This window comes from Hydra viridissima, unplaced genomic scaffold, assembly GCF_058129835.1.
Source record: "Hydra viridissima isolate aposymbiotic clone 2 unplaced genomic scaffold, HvirCarnegie_v1 scaffold_5, whole genome shotgun sequence".
Taxonomy (NCBI): domain Eukaryota; kingdom Metazoa; phylum Cnidaria; class Hydrozoa; order Anthoathecata; family Hydridae; genus Hydra; species Hydra viridissima.
Window position 1 is genome coordinate 16,779,846 of NW_028324304.1, and position 26,526 is coordinate 16,806,371.

General features: G+C 32.7%; 2 protein-coding genes and 1 pseudogene across 2 annotated transcripts; 1 reads left to right on the forward strand and 2 right to left on the reverse strand.

Moving 5' to 3' along the window:
- Positions 1-6,290: 6,290 nt before the first annotated feature.
- Positions 6,291-7,260, reverse strand: LOC149889009 (uncharacterized). The gene is made up of 2 exons (XM_090089414.1): positions 7,116-7,260; positions 6,291-6,994 (listed from the first exon to the last, which is right to left on the reverse strand). The coding sequence occupies exons 1-2, from the start codon at positions 7,219-7,221 to the stop codon at positions 6,291-6,293; spliced, it is 810 nt and encodes a 269-aa protein (XP_089945540.1). The 5' UTR covers positions 7,222-7,260.
- A 12,026-nt stretch (positions 7,261-19,286) lies between these two features.
- LOC149889010 (uncharacterized) lies at positions 19,287-21,395 on the forward strand (annotated as a pseudogene).
- Positions 21,396-23,035: 1,640 nt separating this feature from the next.
- Positions 23,036-25,086, reverse strand: LOC149889011 (uncharacterized). The gene has a single exon (XM_090089404.1). It carries the CDS (start codon positions 24,914-24,916, stop codon positions 23,132-23,134), a length of 1,785 nt encoding a protein of 594 aa, XP_089945530.1. The 5' UTR covers positions 24,917-25,086; the 3' UTR covers positions 23,036-23,131.
- Positions 25,087-26,526: the final 1,440 nt, after the last annotated feature.

Here is a 26,526-nt window from a genome sequence, read left to right on the forward strand (position 1 = left end):
AGTGTGAAGAACACACAAATTGACGTACGACTAGTTAGATTTTTAAAGTTAAACCTCTTAAGGTTTATTTAAAACAGGGCCGGCCTTACGAATTGCGGGGCCCAATTTAACGAATGCTTGCGGGGCCCACCTGATTTTTTTTTTTACAATAACTACTATTAATAAAATTATTGAAACACATTTATTATACAAAAATACATAACTCCACAAACGAATCAATAAACAATAATAAAAATATTACAATGAATTTAAACAAAACAGTTCTTGTTATTGTCATAATAAACAAATAATCTATAAGTCAAAGTGGATCTTTCTTGCTTTTTTGCTTGCGAAATCTTTTAGGATTTTTTCATAATTAATTTCTCTACTTATAGGAGATTCAATTGATATTAGTGCCAAAATGTTTAGTCGTTCTTGGTTAATTACTGACCTAAGGTAGGTTTTAATTAATTTTAGTTTTGAAAAACTTCTTTCACCGGAAGCGACTGTAACTGGAATTGTCATCAGTATTTTTAGGGCTATGAACAAATTTGAAAATGCAGTCGACCTATCATTACAAGCCAAATATTTAAAGAGTTCTTTGGGTTTTTGCTGTTGAACGGCAGTATTGGCTTAATTGCCTCCATTTCTTCGGAAAGCATGAACCCTTCTACATCTTTTGTAATGTCTGTCAAAGCAATTTCTAGGTCGGCTGAATGTTTTCTGAGATCTTCTTTAGACATATTTTGAAAATTATATAGAAATCCAAAAAGTTTATGGTGTTCTTTCAGCTGCATAAACCGTGGTTGAAGAGATTGCAATGCTTTGTCTACAACTTGATTGAAAAAATTTACCCGGAATTCTGTCTTGGGGTCTAAAATTGGTTCGTCAGAAGATTCATAAAGAAACATTTTCTTTTTCTTGTAACAGCGCTTCTGTTGAAATATGGGTTCAACTTCTAACTCATTTGCAAGCTCTTTGGCATCAATCAATGCTGCTTCAAAGCCTGTCTCTCGGTATGTCTTCAACCAATCAAACAATTTTTCAAAAGATTTCAGCCCCGCGGCAATGTCTATGGTATTGCTTTGAAGTTTCTTGCTAGTAAAATTTACTTGAAACAATTAAGAGTGCTAAAAACATAGTGCAACCAGAAACCTATAATTTGTCATTTGGCTTACTAATGATTCAGCCTCACTTTTCCCTTGAGCACCATTTGTGCTTTTTGCTAGTTCTTCTAAAGCATCACACACTTCTGCGGCTCGAAATCGTACAGCTTTAACACTTTCCATTCTACATTCCCATCTTGTTTCTGATAATGGTTTAACAGACAGGCATTTCACATGCTTTTTAAAAACAGTCCATCTTTTTGTAGATGAAGCAAAAAGGGTGTAAATACGCTGCAGGGTTCCAAAAAATGTCATGGCATCTGAACACGTTTTAGCCATATCTCCTAGAACAAGATTATAATTATGGCACACACAAGGAGTATAGAAAGCTCGTGAATTTCTTTCCAAAAGTCGTGCTTGCACTCCAGAATTGTGCCCTTTCATATTAGCTCCATTGTCATACCCTTGTCCTCTGATGTTTTCAACATCTAGTCCTAGCATTTCAATTTCTTTCACAAGAGTGTTAAATAAATTTTCACCAGTGCTGCTCTCAACTATAATAAACTTTATAAAATGTTCATAAATTCCTGCTGGGACATCTGAGTGTGTGCCATCAGCGACATATCTTAGCACCATTGACATCTGTTCCTGATGGCTGATATCAGGAGTGCAGTCAAGAATCACTGCAAAATACTTTGCCGACTTAATTCTAGCAATAATTTCCTGTAGAACAGCTTGGCCTATAGTATCAATAATTTCATCTTGTATGGTCTTGCCTAAATAATGATCATGAATGTCTTTGTTAATAATTTTCTGTATATGATCTTGCATAACTGGATCAAATTTTCCTAGCAATTCAATGACGCCTAGAAAATTGCCATTATGTGGATTTCCAATTTGTTCTTCAGACCCACGAAATGCCAAGTTCCTTTCTGCCAAAAACTGTACAGAAGCAACAAGTCGCTCAAAGACTTGATTCCAGCGTTTTGTTTCCTGTCTTATTAATTTTTCATTTAATGTATCAACAGTTAATCCAGTAGATAACCTTTGCTGCAGTTCATAGCAATTAAGTGTACATTGCAAATGTTTTTTTGATTTTTCATGATCCTTTAATCTTGTATGAATATTTGACCAGCTGTCAAATCCAGAAGTAGCAAGTGCAGAATCAGAATTTGTGTCAAAAAGTTTGCAATAGTAACAGTAAACTTTATCAAATGATTCAGAATATATTAGCCATGGTCGTTCTATAACTTCCCATTTTTTAATTTTCTTTTACAATGAAATTTCGAAAAATGTAACCCTTTTTCATTTTGCGGAAAATTTTCTACAGTGATCTTAGGGGGGGGGGTCCTTCGTTCACTAAATAATCTCTGACATTTTGATTTATTTTATTTGGCCATGTAGCAGGGTCATCTTTTATCTTTAAAATATCACATAGTGCTGGGTTTGAATTTTCTTCTCTTGATTCTGAAATATCCTCATTATCCTTGTGTGTGTTAACAGATATATTTATACATAATTCAGATGTATTTTGTTGAGCATTACATCCAGAAAGAAAACTACTACTACCTTCTGATGTAATTTCTTTAGAAATATTTGTTTCAATGCCGTCTGACTCGACTTGTTTGTCTGATTTTTCAGTTTCAAACAGATCTACTGATTTACTCAAATATTTATCTAACGCACCTTTTTCTTTTTCTGCTTCAGTTTTCTTTACCTTAGCTAAGGTTTTCTTCATGTTACCACTTAGATATTTTCTACCGACGTCCCTTTGTCTTTTACTCATATTTTGGCTTGTGTTCTTCAAAACTAAAAACTTATCTCTTTTTTTACTACTAAATTGCACAATAAAATAAAATAGTTTAATTAAACAGTTTAATTAAACTATTTTATTTTATAAGATTATTTTTTTTTTTTAAGAGTCTTAAAATTATCCAATAAAATTTATATTGTCTTAAATATAAAATATTTACTGAAAAGCGAGAAAAGTTTGCGTTAAACAAAAGTAAATAAAACTAATAGTAAACAAAATGAAAAATAATTATAGCATAAACAAACAAAAAATATATTACAAACATTTCAAAAGTAAATACAGCTTAATCTTTAACAATATAAAAGCTGCCGCCATGTTCATTGCTTGCCTCGTGAATTTTCGGAAATAAGTACTTCTGGAACTTTCGAAAGTAGATTGGAAACTAATATATTTTATACCATATACCGCAATAACTAAGATAAACTAAAAATAACAATAGACGTTACCATGCGCATTAAACGTTCAACGTTAACTGTACGAATTATATTAAGATTGATAGAAATTTATAAAAAAAAATTACTGCCATTTATAATGATATGCTATAAATTGCGGGGCCCCTACCAAGCGCGGGGCCCTATTTGGAGCAATCGGTCAAATCGGCCTAAGACCGGCCCTGATTTAAAAGTCTAAGCTCAAAATTTAAACATGACAGTGATGTGAACCACCCCTATTTCATAATGCCATAAACCTATTTAACTAAAATTCCGGTCTTTAAATTACCATAGATTAATGTAAACATGTAAAATAGCGGGCAGAATATAAATTTACTTAACCAAATTTAGAATACAAGTAAACAACAGATTTATAATAAAATTAAATCAATCTTTTTTTATGTCAGAGCTGTCTATTGCCGATCCTTTAACTTGCGGTTTCGCTAAAGTTGCAGTATATAGAGCTTTAACTGAAAAATATTAAATCAAACATTTAGTAAATGAAAATTATAAAGTTTTTAGATCAAGAGTGCTAAGTCATCAATACAAAATTTATATTGAAAAAAATCCTATATTTCACTTTGATTATGAACAAATAAAAAAAAAGTTATTGTTAACCATTTAAAAACTTAGGGTGGAGCATAAGTTTTTTAAATGGTTTACAATAACCGGGCCTTTTTTTGAAAGATATTTTGCTTACCTTTTCCAAAGGAAGATTTGATAACTTTGGATGCTCAAAAATGCTTCATAGCCTTTTTAATTGTCAAAGATGCATAGCTAACAAAAGATTAAAAGTATATTCTGTCAAAAAAAATTTCCTGTCAAATGTAAAAGGTTCAAATATAAAGCAGAAAAAAGAGGAATGTATAGGCAGAAAAAACTTTCAATCGCAACTCATAAAGCACTAAACAAACTAGATCAAGATTTTAATAAAACATTTTCCACCACATTCACAAAGGCTATGAAGATCCATTTACCTAATCCAAAAAATGAAAGAAAAAAAAAACAGATATGATGCAACTAAAATGAAAAATGATATTGAAAATCAATGGAAAGAAACCTCAACAGATAGGTATTTATATACGAAAGCTCAGCAGATAAGTATTCATAAACACCTTAGTAGTTAGATCTATACATGCTAAATATTGTTTGTACATACTGTATATACTACACAAGTGTGTGTGCTTGCTGCGCCAGAGAGAGAGAGCGCGCACTCTCTCTCTCTGAGTTTGTGTTACATATATTTATAATATATGTATATAACACAAAGTAAAAAAAAAAAATTAACTTTTTTAGGGCATTTGGTGTTCCTGTATCATTAAGCAATAGAGATAAGCTTCGCCTAACCCATAGTTTTGAAACACAAGAAAATGCGAAAAAAAGAAGAATATTAGAACTATCAACTGTAAAGAATGTAAGTTATGTACAAGCAAATGAGTTGGTTAAAATGAGAACAGTATAACTTCAAGACAGATTTGAGTTAAGTCTATATTTGTAATTACTATGATATATAAGGAAAAGCGGGTTCTGGCGCATTGATACATTTCCTATACTTAAGGATGCATAAAAAATGGTGAACACTTCATATCATGACAAAACCAATACTTAAGAGTCGTCTTTAAAAATCAAGAAGAAGTATAAAAATAATCATTTTATTTATATATCAGTTCTTCAAGATGCCTGTTCTTCTTTATTGCCTTGTTTTGTAATGTCCGATAGCCAAGGTGTGAATTCCGTCTTCTAAGATGAATCTTTTGTCGTCGTTAGCGCTGAGTGCGACTTTGTTAATTTCTTCAGTGTAAACGTCGTGAAGATGAGATCTGAAAACGTTCATGGTGGCGAGTTTTTCTTGTTTACCCTGCAAGCAGTCACCACAAGGTATTGATAACTTCTTGAAAGTCATCCCCTTCCTGTAATTTTTTCAAGACGTAAAGACACAAGTGGCCACAATAAGACGTATCACCAAACTGAACTCTTTCGCTGTTATAATAAACCGGACTTTTTAAATAATCAATGAGCTCAATAAGAGGAGGTTGAGCATAAGAGTCAAAGCTGTATTTTTTATCTCTGTCTTTATACCAGCACACCCAATGAAACCCAACAGTGCTTGAATCTCCTGTATTCACAATACCACATTCTTTTTTTCTTGGCTTTTTTGGTAACTCATCCCTGACAAACACGCCTTGAAAGTTTTTTAATTTTAACTGTTTAGCAGCCTTTATCAATTGAAAGTTAGTTAAAGCTTCATTAGGTAAAACAATTCCTTCTACGTCAATCCATTGAAAGTCGATCATTTTTTTAATTTCTTAAAAAGTTTATCCGAATTTTTTAACAAGCGATTTTCATAGAATAGCACCTAAAAAGGGTATACTATTAAAGGGTGAGTTAGGTCCGAGTAATAAACCAGCTCCAACAGATTGATAACCTTTTCCAGTTTTAATGAAGAGTCCATCACCGTGAACATTTTTAGTCCATGGGGTGATAAACAATCCTTCTCCACCTAAAGTTTTTATCTTCATTCCTTTTCCATTTTTGCTCATGTAAAAAAGACCTCGCCCAGCAATTTTATCAACCATAGCAGAGCCAGCAGAAGAGCCTACACCTGCTAACAATCCAGTAGCTAGAGCTGGAACTACTCTTGTAGCAAGAGTGCTGCCTAACATACCTAATAACAGTAAAAGAGCTCCGATGAATCCGCCTTCAATGGTTGAGTTGTATGATAATTGTTTTCTGCTCAGTTTGAGTGTGACTCCTTTACCAGCTTCATACGCTTTTCTAATTTTGTTCAATTGCACATTAGTGATAGCTAGAACATGTTTACCGTTCAAGTCTTGATGAGAAAGCTTAATGCTAGTATCGGTTTTGTCTTGAATGGCTTTTTTAATTTTATCAGATTGGCTCTGCGAGATATTAATTTTGATATTTTGATAATTGCTCATTTTTTATGTATATAAAAATTATTTATTTCACTTCTCGAATATGATATCGTATTGTAATATCCTCTCCACGAAAATCAACCAAATCTCCATTCTGATCAATGATGCGAGTAACCATTGTTGAAATTTCAAACAGTTTAACAGGAAGATAAATCAAATGCATTGGTCTCTCGATGATTTTATAGCCTGGACTAACATTTGGATAAAACGAGTAAATGCAATTTAATTGGGTTCCATTAATATAGGATGATCCGATCACGTTGTTAACGATTCTGATGGTGTTAATGCTTGAAATTCTAACGATATGATCCGACTCGTATTCGGAATTGGAATTTAATTTTCTTTTAGTAAACCCTAAAACTGAAGAGATGCTGTTCTCCACGTTAAAGTCAATCAAATAATTCAAACCAAGTTTAATGGTTGATTTTAAAGTATTAAGATTGATTCCAATTTGAAGGTTGTTTGGAGAGTAATTAATTTTATTTGCAATAATATAACTTCCACGTTGAGCTGTTTTTATTGTGTTAAAAATAGACTTTTGCAAATACTCATTGATGTCTTTAATGTCATAGCTTCCTGATGGAATGATAATGTTCTCCCAATTAGCTCCATTGTTCATGCTGTATTTGAAAGAATTGTTTTTACTGTTTACATTTGGAATGCTGTTGTAAGTCTCAAGACCGAGAAAAGCCATTTCATAACTTTTTCCTTCGTTAAAAACGATTTTATCTAAAAATTCAGTGGTGATAACACTTGATTTTCCATCTACATCGATGATTATACCTGACATTTTTTAAATAAAAATTATTTTTTAAATTGTTTTAGAAAAATAAAAAATCATCAAACCCACTTCGGTACTTTCCCTCGTTCTTTTTAGAAGAGAGATCGATGACTGCAAATCCGTGAGGTTCATTCCAGCAATGATTGCAAAAGGCTTTAAACTCTTCTATTTTCATATCGCAGGAAACGTGATCTTGATAAATGTGATTAACGCTTTTTTGATCTTGTTTAAAGAGACAAATAAAGTTAGCATTTTCTCTGATGGTATGTCTTGGAATCTCGAAATAGTTTTGAGCGAGGTAAAAGCAGTCGACGTTAGAGTGTCTTCCTCGGATGTAATATTTTTCGCACTTGTTTTGATTAGTTAATTGCAAATCGTCAAAGATCATCAAATTGTTTTTGGTTGAGTATAAGGATTCAGGTTCAGGCACATCGTCCGCTGTTTCAAAAAATTGACACTCCATATCATCATTGTTGGAATATTTTTTTGAAAGGTTGTTAATAACATCTTCAGGGTTTAAATTCAATTTTTCCATTTCGTCTTGTACATCATCTGTTAACAAATCAACAATATCCTTTTTAGGAAGTTTATTTTCGAAGGATCTTTTGAGTATTTTGTATTCAGGTTGAAAAAGGGATTTTCCAAAGACATACAATCGGTTGTAATCTAGCCATCCCGGTCTGAGAAGTAGATTGAGCAGCAACGTTGTTTTTCCATATCCAGACTTTCCAACGATGATTCCTCGAATGCTTCTCGGTAAAAGCTTGCTGTTGTTTCTTTTGGTTTTCCCAATTTTACACGACAATTTCATCACTTCCATTTTTTATATTTAAAAAGTTTTTATATATGTTAAAATGTACTGCGTTAAGTGTAGAAGAGAGACTGAAACCATTCACTTGAAAAACGAGATCACAAAAAACAACAGACCTATGTTGAAAGGGACTTGCAACTCTTGTGGGATAAAAAAGAACAAATTTGTTTCTTCGCATACGCCCAAAGGATCATCTGCACATGCGCTTAGCGGAGGAGACTTGGTGGAATCGATCAACAATTTTTCAAAAAAAATAAAGCTTCCATGGGCAAAGTTTCCAGGAGAAATGCACATTCCAGGGATGAATTTTGCAGGGCCTGGAACCAATTTGGACAAAAGACTCACTTCCACAGACATGTATCAAGAGTGGAGCAAACCGGTAGACAGAGTGGACAATGCAGCGTATCACCATGATTTGGCTAATAAATATTTAAACGACGTTCAAAGCAGAAATTTAGCAGATCGAATGATGCTTGAAGAAATGAATTCGATTCCCAATCCCACTCAAAAAGAAATAAGCGAGCGAAAAATCATCGCTCCCATCATCAAAGCCAAAGCTAAATTCGGATTGGGTGTAAGTGATTTGAAATGGACCAGCTTGCAGAGGAGCTTCATAAACCGGTGATTCATCATTTTAAAAGAAGAAGGGTGATTGTAAACGACATTGATGAAATATGGGCCGCAGATTTGGTGGACATGCAATCGTTTTCAAAAATCAACAAGGGTGTAAAATATTTGCTCATGGTGATTGACGTGTTTTCAAAGTATGGATGGATCGTTCCGTTAAAAAGCAAAACGGGTCTTGAAGTGGCAGAATCGTTGAAAAAGATTTTTGGTGAAAGAAAATGCGTCAAATTGTGGGTAGATAAAGGAAAAGAGTTTTACAACAAGCACGTGAGAGCGTTGGGTGTGCAATTATACTCCACTGAAAACGAGGAAAAAAGTTCTGTTGTCGAGCGATGGAACAGAACGATGAAAAAGAGAATGTTTAAATATTTTTCAGCCAACAATACCAATAAATATATTGACGTATTAGATGAGATGGTGAAAAATTACAACAACACAAAGCACTCTTCTATCAAAATGACACCAGTTGAAGCTAGCGATGAAAAGAATAAAGGTAGGGTATGGTGGAATCTGTATGGAAAGGATCAAACATTACCAGCAAAACCAAAATTCTTAATGGGTGATCAAGTGCGGATTGTAAAAAAGAAGTCTCATTTTGAAAAGGGGTATACACCGAGATGGACAGAGGAGGTTTTTACAGTGTCAAAAGTTCAGTATACGAATCCACCCACGTATAAAATCTCTGACGCTAACGGTGAAGAAATTCAAGGCACCTTTTACGAGCAGGAGATGCAAAAGACACATCAAGACATATTCAGAATTGAAAAAATCATTCGCAAAACCAAGAGCAAGTCGTTAGTCAAATGGTTAGGATATCCAGACTCCTTTAATTCATGGGTAGATAATAATGAATTGTTAAGTTTGCAAAAATGATCTAAAAATTTAATTTTAATATGTAAAATGCATGCTCCTCACAAGTTTTTTAGAAATGTTGTCTCAGCAGAAGTTCACAGTTTGGATTTGCAATTAAAAATTTTGGAAGAGAGGGTTAGAGAGTTGGAGGAAAGAAGACCGAACAACATTATTGTGTCTACGAAAACGTTAGATCATCCACCTTATTTCAACGTTAATGAACAATATGAGATTTTTGCTCAGAAAGACATTAAATTTGCTGCTCTCTCACATACAATGATAGCTTTATCCATTGGGTTGAATTTGGAGAAAGGTGTTGCAGTGATAACATTAATGAATAAAATTACTGATCAATTGAATTATAGAAAAAACGAAGTTATTATTTCAGAGTCTGTAGATGATGTTATTATGGATGTGAATAGTAACAGCAAACAGGACGTGATTGTTAAAAAAGGAGAAAAACTTTGTAAGATTAATTACATTGATTTAAAATAATTTTTATTAATAAAAAATGGAAATATTGAATGAAAAACTTTATCCAGTTCTTCCAACAGCTCCTGCAGATGAAGGACATAGTTACCGGCTTCAGAAAATAAGCGAGATACAAAAAGAGATAGAGAGTGAAAAAGCAAAAAGAGTTCATCTAAGCAAAAAGTATCATCGCGTGTTTAGGATCATTTCTAATGTAGATAATACAATGCAAACCTTATGCATTGCTTTGGGTGTGACTGGAATTGGTCTTTTATCAACCATCGCTGCTGCCCCTGTTGCAATTGCGTGTGAAGGTGTAGCTATTGGAATGGGTTTTTTATCAATTGTAGGAGGACAAGTCAACAAAAAACTAGCATTAAAAGCGGAGAAGCATGAAAAGATCAAAGTGTTGGCAGAGTCGAAATTGAATACGATTAGCGAGCACATTTCCAAAGCGTTGATGGATGGAAAAATAAACGATTCAGAGTTTCAATTGATTCTTGATGAGCTTCAAAAATTTAAATCCTTGATGGAGGAAATACGAACCAAAACCAAAAAGGGAATAGATGAAGTTACTAAAGAAAACTTGATCCAAAAAGGACGAGAAGACGCGATTCAAACGTTTAACAATTTGTTTAAGAAAGGATCAACGTAGTCGTAAAAACCAATTTATGTATTTTTCCACGTATTTTAAAAAGATGTTTTTCTTTAAAATACAAGACCTGAATAAAAGGGATGAAATTGTGAAAGAAATTAATGATAGACGAAAGAGGATTTATCAGAACAGCGTGAATGACAACATTTCAGATACGAATTTTCAAGTTGATGTGAGCAAGCTATTTAAACCCATCATCGAGAGCAATGAAAAGATGATCAAAAGCCTGTCAGTCGATCAAAAAAAGAAAAGACCTTTCGAAGTGAACAAAGTTGGAGATAAAATGTACATTGGAAAAATGGAGGTTGAAATAGATGGAAATGATATCATTGTCGGTGAAGAAAAGTATAATGGAACAAAAGGTCTTTGGGAACTGATGACTGAATTAACAATACCAAAGAGCTATACCGATGAAGATTTGCAAAATTATGAAAAGATTTTAATGGATAGTGATGCTATAAGATCTGATTCGCAACCGCATAAACCGAAATCATCAAGAAGACCAAAGTATCAACAACTTATTGCTCCTATTTGGGAAAAAATGATGCGTATTGAAAAGGGTATAAAAGGTCGTGGTGTTATTATTCTTCCGAGCGATCCTAATGCGTTGGTGGAAAAGCTTGAATTGAGTATTGCTGCATGGCATGCTGGGAATAAAGAGTCAAGAAATATGGCTGTTGCTATTTGCGATGAGCTGTTGAGACAAGGGGAGATTAATAAAGAGGAATATAAATCGTTAATGAGGACTATTGATAAAATTATTTAAAAATATTGTTTTATTTTAAAAAATGCTCATTGTGAACAAAAGAAGATATGTGAAAAAGAACGTTGTTGGTGGAGGTGGTATTGTAGACATGATTAAAAATTTCATAAAAAGAGCAGCTGCGTCAAGTGTTACAAAAGCAACAGTGAATTTGCTTAAAAATGCTGCAACAAGCAAAATTGGACAAGAAGCGATTACAGCTGCAAAATCTGCTGGGACAGAGTTAGCCCTTTCAGCCATTTCCGCTGCTAAAGACGTGGCTATTGATAAAGGTAAAAAGACCATTGAGAAATTAAAGACTGGTTCATCTATTCAAAGTAAGAAAATGTCTAAAAAGAACGCGATTCGAATTCAAGACCTGGTGAAAATGGGACAGGGCATGAAAATAGTATGAAGATTTCTGTTGCGATGGCTTGTTATAAAATTGCGATTTCTTGCGATGAGAGACATTTAAATGAATTAAATAATTTTTTTATTATATATAAAAAATGATAAGTACTGAGCGATTAAGAGTTACTGAGAACCCAGAGTATGATATTGGTATTGAAAAAGTTGATTTTTTTGAGTATCTTCCAACCAATCTCGATTTAAATTCTTCAGGCACGATTACTTTTGAGATTGACTGTCAATCGATTCAAACAGTACCATCAGAGGCTTACATTCTTATTGAAGGAGTGTTGAAAAAGAGCGATGGAACCTTTTACGATGCTAAAGACAACATTGCACTGGTGAACAACGCTTTGTTGTATTTGTTTAATGATGTGACTTATGACTTGTCGGGAGAGCAAGTGGAACGAGTGATGTATCCAGGTCCAGCCACCACCATACTTGGATTGATGAAATATCCTTATGGATTTCAGTTTGCTGATGGATTAAAACAGATGTGGTATATGGATACGTCAAATCTTGTTGAAAATGAAGGATTTAAAGTTAGACGAGACCATTTGTTTGCAGACACTACATCCGTTGGCGCTTTTTCGTTTAAAATTCCGTTGAAGCACATTTTTGGATTTTGCGAAACCTATGACAAAGTTGTTTATGGGTTTAGGCATACCATCACCTTTACAAAGAAAGAATGTGATGATGCGATTTATAGAGCGGAGAGCGTTAGTGCAGGAATGATCAACCTTAAAAAATTCAGACTTTATATGCCTCGCGTTGAATTGGATATTTCGAAAAAGACTGATTTCATGAATTTAATAGCTCAAAAAATTCCCATTCAAGTGGCTTATAAATCAAACAAATGTGAAAGACAGCTTATTCCAGCCGGTCAAACAGAATTTACCTTGTCGCTTGGAAGAGTCACTGACAAAAGCATTCCAAGATTTATCTTGTTCGGACTTCAGACAAACAGAAATTCCAGTCAAACAGTTAATCCGTCACTATTCGACCATTGTGATGTTAGCAATTTTTACGTGACTGTTAATGGAATAAATTATCCAAATTACAATTACGACTTGAATTTTGGAGAAAAGAGAGTGGTTATGGCTTATTCAGATGCGTTCTCTTTTGATGAAAAATATTACGGCACAAATGAACTTGTTTGTCAATCTGGGTTAAGCTTGCTTGAATATATAAAATTATATCCGTAGTTCTTTGTGGATATCAGCAAGCAAAAAGAAAGAATGACGTCGGAAACAGCTGAATTAGTGGTAAACCTTAAATTTCGAACTTCAACTATTGCAAATACCGTTATTTTTGCAGTGGTGATCTCTGACAAACTGCTTAAATTTGTTTCAGACGGAACCAACATGACTGCTGTTTATTAAGATGTCTTTTCAGGAAAAATTGAATTGACTTAAAAAATTGAATTGATTTAAAAAAAAAATCTTGGTATAATAAAATGAGATATACAACATCGTATTTGAAAAATTTGTTGAATGAAAACGGCGTTAGTAAAACAGTAGATGATTTAATAACGTTGATGATGCTTGCGGTTGAAAACAACTTGATTAGTAAAGATGAGATTTTAGAAAGAGCAAAAGAAAAAAAAGAAAAGCCTCCTCCAAAAGAAAAAAAACCTGTTGATCCGAAATGGGAATGGCTTAGTTTTGTTAAGAAAAAACCCATCACTGTGAGAATAACCAACATTGAAACGGGTGAGGTGACTGAATACAAGTCTCTTTACAAAGCGATGGCAGGAACTGGACGTGGATGGAGATATTTAGAGCGTCGAGATGGAAAGGTTGATAATGGAATCAAGATTGAATTTTTAAATTCTGAAAAGCTTGAAAAACGTAAAAAGCAGCAAAATTGATTTTTTAACTTTTAACATGTTAAAAAATTGACTTAAATAAAATTCTTGGCATAAATAAAAAGATGGAAAGCATGCAAAAGGATGATCTTTTAAATGCCCTTGATGATAGCTTTGTGTCAACTTCTGATACGGCTAAATCAAAAAGTTTGCTTAAATTTCTAAAAAACGTAAGAAAACTTCCAAAGGAACATCAAATCATTTTCAAAGAAATGGTTGAAGTAGCACCTTTTGAAGAAGTGATCAGAAATATAAAAGAAGACATTGATCTGCGTAATAAATTCCTGATAGGAACAAATTGGAAACTAAATGCTAGCGGACGTAATAATTGTCGTAAAATCACTGAACATATTAGAGAGATTAAAAATATGTATTCACGTCTTTCTAAATAATTTTTTAATTCCCCGCGAAAAGAATTAAAAAACGGTAAAAACTTTTCGAAGAAGAAAATATGCTGAAAGTGTGCCAAGATTTAAAAAAAAATTGAATTGACTTAAAGAAAATCTTAGTATAATAAAAATGAGTATCTATTCTTCAAAACCAGAATTAATTGCTAAAGAGCGAAAACTTGAATGCATCGAAAAAAATTTTCTTTCCCTTAATAAAATGGGTGATAAAACTGATGTTAAAAAGCAAAAAGCAAAAACTTTCGCCAAAGAGCGAAAAATTGAAAGTGACATAAAGAAAAATCTTTCCGTAATAAAAATGGAAAGTAAAACTGTTAAAGATCGAAAAGTATCAATGGCATCATTAAGAAGAGATGCTAAAGAAAGAGCTATAAAAGACTATACCAGAATGACTAGGGAATAGCTTGTTGAAGCAATAAGAACAACAAAACCTGTCATTGGCCAAAAGTCTGTTAATGATCGAAAAGATCGAAATAAAATGACTGTAAAAGAATTAAGAGAGATGGCTAAAGGTCGTGATGATATCAAAGGTATCTATAAAATGAAAAAAGCTGATCTCATTGCAGCTTTAAATATTACCATCATTGGAAGTGGTCCTGCTCCTCAACCTGTAGCTCGTAGACGCACGACTGAGGCGAGACCTTTGCCTGTTAATGAAAGACCTACCGTGGTTAGGTTTGTTCGACCAGCTGTAAAAGTTTCTGTAAAACCGACAAAAGTAAGGTTTGTTCATCCACCTGTAAAAGTTTCTGTAAAGCCGACAAAAGTTTCAATAAAGCCGACAAAAGTAAGGTTTGCTGTTGGTTCTGAAAGACCTGTACCTGCTCCAAGACCAAGGTCTGACGACTTGATTTCATTCGAAACTTCTGCTCTCTTGCAAAATAGGATGATAAGAGATGAACCCTCTATTCTTAACACACCGGTTATAGATTCAACAAACGTTATTACACCTAGACCGGTTCCAGCACCAAGACCTTTATTTTCAAGTCTGACGGCAGCTACAAAAAGTGTGGCGTCCTATGTTAAAACTAAGTTTAATGATATTAAAGAATGGATAGATCCCTACGTTCCTGAAGTAGTCAAGAAGAATGTAAGCGAATCAGTGAAGCAAATCGATGAAAAGATAAAGTCTATCAAATCACTTGTATTAAAAACAGTGTACAAACAGCCCGTGTCAAAACCAATTATAGTAAAGTTTAATATGACTAAGCATTCAGCAGAGCGCTCCACCAGAGTATTTTCTTACGAGCCGTCTTCTCGTTATCAAGACATTGTTCCTTTTTTAAACTTGGTAAGGGAGTCTGCCATTCAAACCATGGAAGGAGAAAGAAACACAAAGGTAAGAATTGTTTTAGTCTGTGAAATGACTCGCGTAAACATCTTGACTGGTGAGGAAACTACTCAGACAGCTAACTTTTCATCTAATGCGCGAAGATTATTGGAGGGTGATGATGTGAGAGAGCTTATGACTGAAATGGAAGAAAAAATCTTGGAACGTAGCGCTAATTACAACAAGATGGGATCCAATTGCGTCTTGTCAAAGATTTTAAGAATGGATATAAGCTTTGTTGATTATGAACCTTTCAAGGGCTCTTCCTACATGGAGCTGCCTCTCAAGTTGAAAAACAAAAAGGCTATCATTAACATGGTAAACAACGACAATGAATGCTTCAAGTGGTGCGTCACCAGAGCGTTGAATCTTAAAAATAGAGACAATGAAAGAATTGACAATGATCTTATTTTAAAATCAGAAGAGTTGAATTGGGAAGGAATGGAATTTCCTGTAAAGACAACTCAAATCAAAAAGTTTGAAGTGAATAATCCTGACATCAGCGTGAACGTCTTTCACTATGAAATGAATAAGCCTCAACCTATGCTTATATCCAAATTTCATGATCGAAAGCACTGTGTTGATTTGCTGTATATTTCAAACAAAGACAACAGCCATTATTGCCTTATTAACAATTTCAGTCGGTTTGCCGGCTCCTCAACAACAAAAGGAAAAAGAAAACTTCATTTTTGCAGAAATTGCATGCATGGTTATGGCTATCGGACATTACAAAACAAGGCAATAAAGAAGAACAGGCATCTTGAAGAACTGATATATAAATAAAATGATTATTTTTATACTTCTTCTTGATTTTTAAAGACGACTCTTAAGTATTGGTTTTGTCATGATATGAAGTGTTCACCATTTTTTATGCATCCTTAAGTATAGGAAATGTATCAATGCACCAGAACCCGCTTTTCCTTATATATACTATGCGTCATTATGTTAAATTTAGGACTGGTATAAGTCATTAGTTCATCCAGTGACCCCTGGGTGAAGTAGTATGTAGGGATTTTTTTACATAACCAAATAAAATAATTTAATAAAACCTAATAAATATCAAATTGAGGAAAATTTAACTTATACCATTAAAGTTCTTACCAGCTCAAATGATCATTAATTATAAATGATGTATGCATTTTTTATAATTTGGACAATATACACATTAATTAAATGCAACAGTTACACTACAGAGCCAACTTATATATATATATATATATATATATATATATATATATATATATATATATATATATATATATATATATATATATATATATATATATATATATATATATATATATATATATATATATATATATATATATGTAGGGTAAAGTGAGGTTAACTGGGTACAGTTTTTTTTTGGGTGATGTAATTGTAACAAATTACTGCTTTTCAATATTTTTTCTTTTCATAACTCTGAGAATATTAATATTCCATCTAATAAATTCAAATGAATTAGTTAATATATGCTGTGGCCTTGTAAATATTGCATTTTTTAGACATGTGTCCCGTGGTCCAGTTAACCACAGTGACGGGTTTAACTAGGCCACCCTATGGGGTTGACTGGGTACATACTAGTGAAACTACAATAATATTAGTTTTTATTTTGATAATATATTTAGTTAAGAAAGATAGAATTAATAAACAAAATAAACGTGATAACAATAAAATTATACAATAAAAAAACACAAATTAGTGAAAAAATACACCTTCGATGTGAAAAAATTGTATGAATATTTCAACTATTAAACATTAATAAAACACTATGTTTACATAACAATGGAATAATTGGAAAAATCGAATTGAAAGGAATATAAATTGGCGAATCGTCCCGTTTCTCCGTGAAATAGAGGAGTTGGCAATTTTCGAACAATATCGGATGCAGGAACGAAGGTCAGCTCCTCATCTGTAATATAAAATTTTGTTGTCCTATTTTGATTTTTCAGCCACTTAACGCGAAAACCATCTTGCGTTTTCGAAATTATTTTGGCAATATAGTGCCTGCTAGACTTTTTCTTAGCTCCGTGCACCATAGCAAGCACGAAATCATCGATGGTTATGGGCTGGTTAAAATCATCCGTATCTTCTCCAGAAGATAATTCTGAAATATCCGATGAAGAATCGGCATACTCTACTTCTGATGATCCTTCATCACTGGACTCTATTAATATTTTACGCTTTTCTTTTCTTGGGGCAATGGACTTTGGCTTAGATTTATTTGCACGCATTTGTGCAGCTTCTTCCAATTGCCGTTTGACTGGAGTATCCGTTAAAACAGCAGACTTTCCTTTCTGCTTTGGTTTTCTGTTATTTTTACGCATTCCGGCTTTAGGGAATGGTCGTATTTGTTCCGGAGAAATAAGTTGACAGTCAGTTAGTGAGGTTGGTATTTCTATAGTGGTTGATACTGATGTTGAGGGTAATGTTGTCGATTCAATGGTTGTATCTGAAACAGTTGGATCTGGTCTATCTGTAACTGTTGCAGCTAAAAAATCTTCCTCTGTAAATATTTGGGAATCAAATGGATAGATTCCTGCTGCTTTGAACCCTTGGGAAATATTCCTTGGCGTAAATGCTAACGGAAAAGCAGTCCCCAGTAATTCTCCTATGTCATAAATTGTGATTGGAGTCGCAGGATGGTTTGCCAATCATTCCAGGCTCTGTTGTAGTGTTTTTTTAAGGGACCGAATACGCTCACATCCAGAGGCTGCAACTTATGGCTGCAGTGCGGAGGGAAGGTCAGCAACATTATGCCATTAGTCTTTGCATAATTCAACGCAGCAATACTTAAGTGGCTCTCGTGGTTGTCTAATAATATCAACTTTGGACTGTCTGTTGTAGGTCTTACGTGATCGACAAAATGTTTGAGGACATCAATAAAAATATCTGAAATCATCCATCCAGATTTTGTTGCTGCACCTTTTGTTCCAACAGGTGCGCCTTTAATCATGTGTTCCTTAAAAAACACTCTGGGAAACAGCAAATATGGAGGTATTGCAGTTCCTGTAGCTCCAACAATACAACATGCTGTAACCAAGACACCTCGTTCAGCTGACGTTGCCTGGCCAACTTGCTTTTGCCACTTTAAAGCCAAAACTTTTACTGGTTTATGTACACTTGTGAGACCAGTCTCATCTAAGTTAAAAATGTCTTGTGCTTGTAGATTAAATCGGTTAATAACACCTTCTAAATTTGAAAAAAATGCTCCAACATTAGTTTTATTGAAACTAGTGCAACGGCTAAGACTAGTTTGTTCGGGGGTTCTTAGCGCCAAACTCTGTCGTCTCATAAATGAATGCAGCCATTCTATTCCAGCCATTTTTTCTTCTGTCCAATTACATTTCACGTTTTTGTTATTTGCTATGGCAAACTCAAAAGCTAAGCGACGAACTTGGGTAAATGAAAGTCCATGGTGCATGTTGACTGCATCTTGAATATATTTTTTCAATAGCAATTCTTCACTTGAGTTGAAAACGAGTAAATGTTCATTTGATGGTCGAAAATTAACCTTAACTCCATCAGGTGTATTTTTAACTTTGAGCACATACCTGGCTAATGTATTTTTTGGTATCTGATGACTGGCCGCTGCTTTTTTTATCGATAGTTCTCCTTTTATAATTTTTTCAGTTGCCGTTTTTAAAGCATCAATGAAATACGATCTGTGCGTTGTGGTACGTTGACGTTGACGGGGCATTTTAATTTAATTTATTTATAAACTGGAATAAAAAAAAAACATTATTAGTTGATATAAATGTTAATTAAATGATTATATTAAATTAATTTTTCATTGGTGGGGTTAAGTGGGCCGTCTCATATAACCACATGAATAGCCGGCCCACTTAACCCCACTATATCAAAATTCATATTTTTACAAAAACTTACCAGTATTTTAAATATTTGCGTAATTTGTGATAATTATTCAAATAGGCACTATATTAAAGTTCAGAAATCAGTTATTAAAACTCACAAAGCTTGATAAACACAGATTCTATCAACTTTCTAACGCTGCAGTAAAACAATACATATGACTTCCAAGAACAACAAATGCTTAATAAAATTTTAAAATGGCTGCCATTTGCATTCAAAATCAGCAGCAAGTAGTGCCACCTAGTGGATCGTTTGGGAAACATCAATAAAAGCGGTGTATTCAAACTGCAGAAGTATGAACAGCCAGTGGCCCAGTTAACACCTGTACCCAGTTAACCTCACTTTACCCTATATCATCTGAAAATCAAATAATTACAAAAAAAGGGGTTCATATTGAAGGCAGAAAAATTTCCTTGAAAGATATAAGACTAAATATGTTCAAAGTCCTTGAGACTTTTATGAAAGTTCGAAACGATAATAAACTAGAAGCACTTTCTCTACAGCAAATTGTTGATGCTCTTGATAATATTCAAGAATATAAAGATGAATATGATACCCTAACTAAAAAAGAGCTGATAGATATACTTAAAACTTACGAAAGTACAAGGAATTTAATGTTTTAGCATGATTGCTCCAATATATCTAATCACACTCACTTTCTTGTTACTGTTAGCGTAATGTATGATACAGCCATAATTTTAAATAGCGTTGAATATGAACAAAAGTATGGAGAGGAAATAAATGTTCAAGCAGAGGTCGAAAAGCCTTATTTATATATACTTAATAGATCTCCTTCCAGCAACCAGCAACTTTTGTATAGAGATGACAGGATTAATGACATTTTTGAATTGAGCAATACCTTAGAATTCAAGGGAACACCTATTTTAGATGTTGCACGAATATTCAAAGGTGACAATCCAGCAGCACAACTGGAAGCTGGTCAACAGAAGAGTGGTAATTATTTTTGTTGGGCATGCAACATGCATGCAGGTCTTTCTAATAATATATCTATATCACTAAGCTTCCCATACACTTCCTTACAAAATCGTATAGACCATATAAATGCAAGTAACACCTCACAGTTGGCAGTAAACCAAGGAAAAACCAAATTATATTCATGTCTAAAAAAAGATCAGATTGAACAAGAGCTTTATGAAAGAAATATCCATTTTCCATCAAATACATCTGTCAAAATATTAAAGGAACTATTGACAAATGAAATGCATGGAGTGCTAGGATTCCCTGCCCTTCTTGTTAAAAAAACAGGTTTTTCTTTAGCACAACTAAATCTTTTACACTATGAAATTTTAAATAATGAACCAATGCATGGTATTTCAAAACATATTAAAAATATATTTGATGAATTGCTATATTTAGTAGAAAAAAAAGATTGTAGAAAATATAATTAAAAGCTCTTTCAATGGCATTGAAGCAAAATATGCTGCAAACTGTCGAAAAAGGTTATTAACAGTTACTAACTGGTTTCTAGAACATTACAAGGTTGGTCACTTTGTTTTTAAATTTTTACTAACTCTGTGTGAAATACAAAACATCCTTTATATGCCAGAAGAATCTAGATCAACATGCAGTATTCTTCGTTTAATAAATACCACATTTGTACTTGCAGTAATTATAAAAGAACATTTAGAAGCAAATTTAAAAAATAGCAAGCAAAAATTCTTTGGTGCATACTATCACTCAATCACATCCCATGCTCCACTACAGTATAGATTGTTTGCAGGTCGTACGTCTAATGTGGAAAAAGAAGAAGCAATGTTTCAAAATTTGAAACTGTCTACAAAAGCATCTTCTAATCATCATTCAGATAATGTTATTTTTAGTGGAATAATCCGCAACCAAGCAAAAAGATATTTAAAGAAAGGAAAAAAGTTATGTGATGGTGTTTCAATACTTCACAAATTCTACCAACCATTACATAGTCTATTTAATGACACCAAAAAATCACTTACTTGGATTGAAAAGTGTAGTAATAAATATTAAAAACTTTTAGAAAAATCAGCTGACTATTTAGTAGAAGGCATTAATGTATGGTGGAAAGAAGTTGAAGCTGGAGTAGTATTCTTTGATAAAAACTACCCCACCAATTCGAAAAAAACATTTTCCCATTTTCGTTCCTCCTCAATGCGACAACAGTCAGAGTACTTAGAAAAATGCTGCAAACATCGTTTGGAAAAAAAACACAAAATTCCTGCCTACAAAATCACAGTTGGTGCAAATGTTTTTATTTAGAAACGCTTCAAAACTTTCAAATTTTTAACACTGAAAATCAATGTATTGGGCAATAATATCGCAATATATTGCAATATTGACAATAAAATTAAGTTATTATTATTGCAAAATTGACAATAAAATTACAACGCAATTTAGGTGCCAAATGCGGCAGCTGCACACCCTAGTTCTACAGCGACATAATATAATATGCAGTTTATCATTCAATAATGTTCCAAAAGGCTGTACAGACTTGAAAGTAAAATAAAAAGACAGATGACATGCTTGTCTTTTAACTATGATGAATAAAGTTATTTCGCACTTCAATAAAAGTTTTTGCTTGATTCCGTTTAAAATGCTTTGGTAGAAGTATTTATCATTGAGTTTACGAGTTAATCTTTCTTTAAATAGTGAGAAATGATTTCCGCTTTTTTTTTTTTTTTTTTTTTTTTCAATTAAGTTGAAAAAAAGAAAAATGAAAGTTGTGCAAATTTTAATTTTTGAAACATTTCTTATGAGTTGTTTATGCATACTTAATTCACACATTTAGTTTAAACATATTTATATTCTAAATCTTGAAAACAACCCTTTATAATACTGTTAATCTGAAAAAATTTGCATGTAATATTGCAATTTGTTGAAGAAATTGAATAACTTGTAAATTGACATAAATCTGTTTATACTTATGCGCAGCGAATCGCTCTATACAAGTTTAGCAGTGAAAAGTCATTTGAAAGAATTGACTAATTGATGATATTTTCCCCATAGCAATCCCTCATTGGTGATGACTTAAAGTATTAGTTATGACAAATATTCATGAGTGATAAGTTATAAGTAGCTAAAGTGTCATTAAAATGTAATTTCATTTATGAAAAATATTAGTTGTAATTTTACAGTGCTTTCAATACCATTTCAGAAGATTTAAAGAAAAGAATCATCTTGTTGCTGTGATGGGTTTTACTTTAGAGAACAAAAATGAATCATTTTATTCAAAAGAGAAACAACATGTTTTCAGAAAATCAGCGTCGCCGTATGGCATTATAGGATTTTATATAAATTTTGGAAATTTAGCTCTTTGAAGCAACGGCATATATAGGATTATTTTGGCATTTTGATACAGCAAAAACAAAGTTCGTGAAAAAATATTTGGAAAAAAAAATGTTTAATTTAATTTTTACTCCTTGTAACTTATTACCTCGCTTTATTAAAAAACGAGTATTAACCGAATTATTCGTCTTTCGCGGTTAAGGTGGCTCACCCCCTCTAAATCTAACTTTTTATTTATAAAGGTTAAAAACTTGTTTTTTATTTTTTATATAAGGAAATTCTATTAAAACTTAAACTTCTTAAAAGAAAAATGAAATTTCCATTTTTTGATGCTGAGTCAGCATAATTTGTCTAAAATCTTACCTTAGCTAAAACAATGATATCTTGAGTAAAATTTGCACTGAATACACCATATTTTGCCAAATGGTATCTAAATAGTTGCTCCAGGGCTGGAACTAAAATTTTTTTCAAATGTTAAAAAAAACTAAAATGGCAGCAATAAAGGTGCAGAAATTGATTTAGTGCCTGTGTCAGTCTAACAAACTACATTCAAACTAATTTATTTATGCTTAAAATGTTATAATTCTAGTCCCAGCCCTCATAAATAAGTTAATCAACATACTGTGAAAATTTGAAGATAAAAGCTTTAACCAAACTGAAGATATTAACGTTTTCGTAAGAAAAATATATTAAAATAAGAAAGTCTTAAAAAACACATTTTAAAAAAAAAAACATAAAAACAAAAAGTTTTTTTTATAAAAAGTTACTAAAAACTGCCACTAGCATAAGATTTCATATCATCATTCTCCTTGTCAATGTCTAAATAACCTTTGTTTATTGATCTTATATGTTTTCTTCGTGTTTTACTAACATCAGTCGATTTTCTTGACATATTTGATAGTCGGTTTTTATCTTTTTTGAAAGCTCCTTTTTCAAAATAAACACCTCCAGAAAACCCAAGCATTTTAAAAATGCAACTTAAAGAAGAAAATCCATCATTGTAATTTAAAATAGAAGAATAAACAGATATTTCAAGAATTTTCCTTGCAGTAAAAGTAGTTTTAGGGCATCGCTGCCATATCAAACCATTAAATGACTCATTGCAGTTTTGTGTCATCCCATGTAAACACTTTCTTAGCATTTCAGGGTTTGATAATTCTTGAAAAATAGGTTTAATTTCCTCCATAATTGCTACAGGTAAATTTATTTTTTGTCTATAGCTTGTTTTACCCGTAACTTTATCTGATTGCCATTTGCACCAACTGCTTTTCCCTTTTAAACAAAATTGATGACGAGTGACTTCATATGGAAAGTTTGTACAATGGTAAAGTACAGCTATTACAGAATTTCTCATACTCAGTAGGTTATTTTTATTTTGTCTTATAGCCATTCCAACAAAGTTCTGCATTGTGTTAATAGTTTTATTGGTCAACCTTCCTTTTCCGGATATTTTTAAGCCATCGCTTAACAACCTGCCTTTAAAATCTTTAATTTTTTGACGCAAACGAGAGCCTACTCTTTTCTGATAATGGCCAATACATTCTAGCTTTTCAATAACATAATCACCGTATGGTTTACTTTTAACAACATTAGAAAATGAACTTGAGTCACCATCTCCAAGGTACTTAGTATATCTTAAATTATACTTTTGTATGGACGAATGGAATATTTCTTGAGCTCCAGCAGCTTCCATTGACCCTGCTGAGCCTAAATGATTTACTTGACAAGTGTGTGTAGCTTTCCAATATTCAAAATCAATAGGATTATTAATTCTTCTATGTACTTCACACTGCATACAAAACTTAGATAAAGAACAAACATCAATCACCTTTTTATTTTCATGCGAAAGACCAGCAACAACACCATTTAGGGAGGAGTACCCACGACGTTGCCATGTTCCATCTATTGATATGCCACAGTCAATAATTTCATCATCAGAAGCATTTGGATTTATAATTTCCCTTAGTTCTGATACAGCAGCTTTCATACTCTGAGAACTGCTTTCTTTATAAACTTTATGTAGTTTATTGTTTGTAATATTATAACTGTGATTCGTAAGAGGTGGAGGCATATTCATTATAGCAGTAAAAGTAGACATAACTTCTCTACCACGTCCAATTTCACGAAATGCCATAACAGCACGTAAATTTATTTCATATGGTTTTGAACTAGAAACACTTTGATTTACAGATGGTGATGAATAAAATGTACTTTCAAAGTCACAGTTTGAACATTGTATTATAATTCCAATAGAAAATCCCATACGTATAGATTCATTATGAAAAAAAGTTAGCTTGCTATTACACTCACTGCATGTGGAATACTGTTCAAATATATTTTTAATAATTCTAAAGTTACAAATAAAGAAAAAATTGTCAACTTCGGAATCACAATTTGTTGCAGCACTAAAGTTATGTTTTTTCTTAAGCTTTGATGCACTTGTTGTTTCTGATTTCCTGCTACAACCATTTACTTCCTCTGCTCTCCTTGTATACCTATTTCCATGATATTTTCTCTTTAAATTTCTAATTTTATTCCTTTTGTTCGCCATATCCAGATAGATAGTTTTCAGTTAAATTACATTGAATTAATGATACAGAGCACATTTTTAAGAAATATTACATTTTACAGAACAGTAGAAAAGCATAATAGATCTAACATTGAAAAATAGTTCAAAACTTTAAGTTAAAACCTTCAAGAAGTAATGAATAAATTTATTGTTTACACCGTTGCTATGGCGTTGCTAAGGAGTAGGAAACTGTATTAACCACAATAACGGTATTTTTTGTTACTTTTTAAGCATATAATAGTAAAAATATATTATGAATTTTGTACTTCGATGCTTAATATAACATAATTCAAAAAAAAAAAAAAAATTTTTTTTTTGATTTTTAATGGGGGTGAGCCACCTTAAAACGGTTGTTATACGAGTACGAGTTAGTATATAATATTTGCAATTTTTGAAAAAATTATTTACTCAACAAACTAACCCTTCGATTTAACTTAGTACATAACGGGTGGCAAAAACGTTAAGAGACAAAAGTTCAAATAATTTTTCTCATATATTGATGATCCATATGGTGTTTTACATTTTCTCAAAATCGACATGAAGATGTTTAGTTTTACATAATATGCAATCAACAATGTGTCTAAAATATAATTTTTAAAAATGTTTTTAAAAATGAGGTTAAACCTTTCCAGGAGAGAAAATCTTCGAGAAAGTGTTAAAAATTCTGTTTCAAAAAATTCAAAAATGAAAAAATCAGAAACCGTTAAGCACTTTTTAAAGTAAGGATCAGGGGCGGGTTAGGCTTGTTAGGCGCGTCGGCTAACATCTTTTTTGGTTAACACTTTCTAATTAAATAGCCTTCTAATTTTATTTCGTGATTTTTAGGGTGTAAATTAGCGATATCTAAGGAGTTTTTATAAGTATAAAGTCCCTATCTTGTTCGTTTTTTACCGGCTTCCGAATTTAAGAAATATTTGTAAAGTGGATTATAATTTTGTTATCGGTAGCCTAATTTTGGATCATATTAGGCGCGCCTAACCTGGCCCGTTTATTTGGCTGAAGAGATTTCGAAATCGTATAAATTCTTATTAAATTTTTTCCTTTTTATCCTCCGGTAACGTAACTTCAGGTCAAGTTAGGCAAAACATTTTTGCGCCTAACTTGGCCCGTTTATTTGGCAAACGAAAGTCCAAAAAATTATTAAGTTCATTTAACGAAAGGTTTTTTTCATCGTTCGGTAGCGTAACTTTAGACCAAGTTAGGCTTTGTATGAAGGTCTTTGATAAGTTGCACACTGATCGAACAATAAAAGACAAGAAAAAGACTTGAAGACTTGTCATTTACACCGACTAAGCGAGCTCAACTCAAGCGACTGGTAAACAATAGATATGGAGTGAGTCAACGAAAATTGGGCCAGAAATTTAGAAAACGCCATCAAGATATTTCATACCAATTATCAAAAATGCAAATTTCTTATCATAAGCGGACAAAAACTCCTAAATAAAGTGATGGTCAAGCTTTGAAAGCCAAAAAATTGAGTCGAAAGTTGGTAAATTATCTTTACGAAAAAAAAGAAGACAGCGATCGACGAAGAAAAACATTTCTTATTTAATGGTATGGAAATGCCTGGAAAACTTCAAACATGCAGGAAA

Coding starts and splice junctions, on each gene's coding strand:
- LOC149889009 (XM_090089414.1), bottom strand. CDS start 7,221: ATGAAAATAGAAGAGTTTAAAGCCTTTTGCAATCATTGCTGGAATGAA. Junction 6,995..7,115: donor GAACGAGGGAAAGTACCGAA/GTGGGTTTGATG, acceptor CTGAATTTTTAG/ATAAAATCGTTTTTAACGAA.
- LOC149889011 (XM_090089404.1), bottom strand. CDS start 24,916: ATGGCGAACAAAAGGAATAAAATTAGAAATTTAAAGAGAAAATATCAT.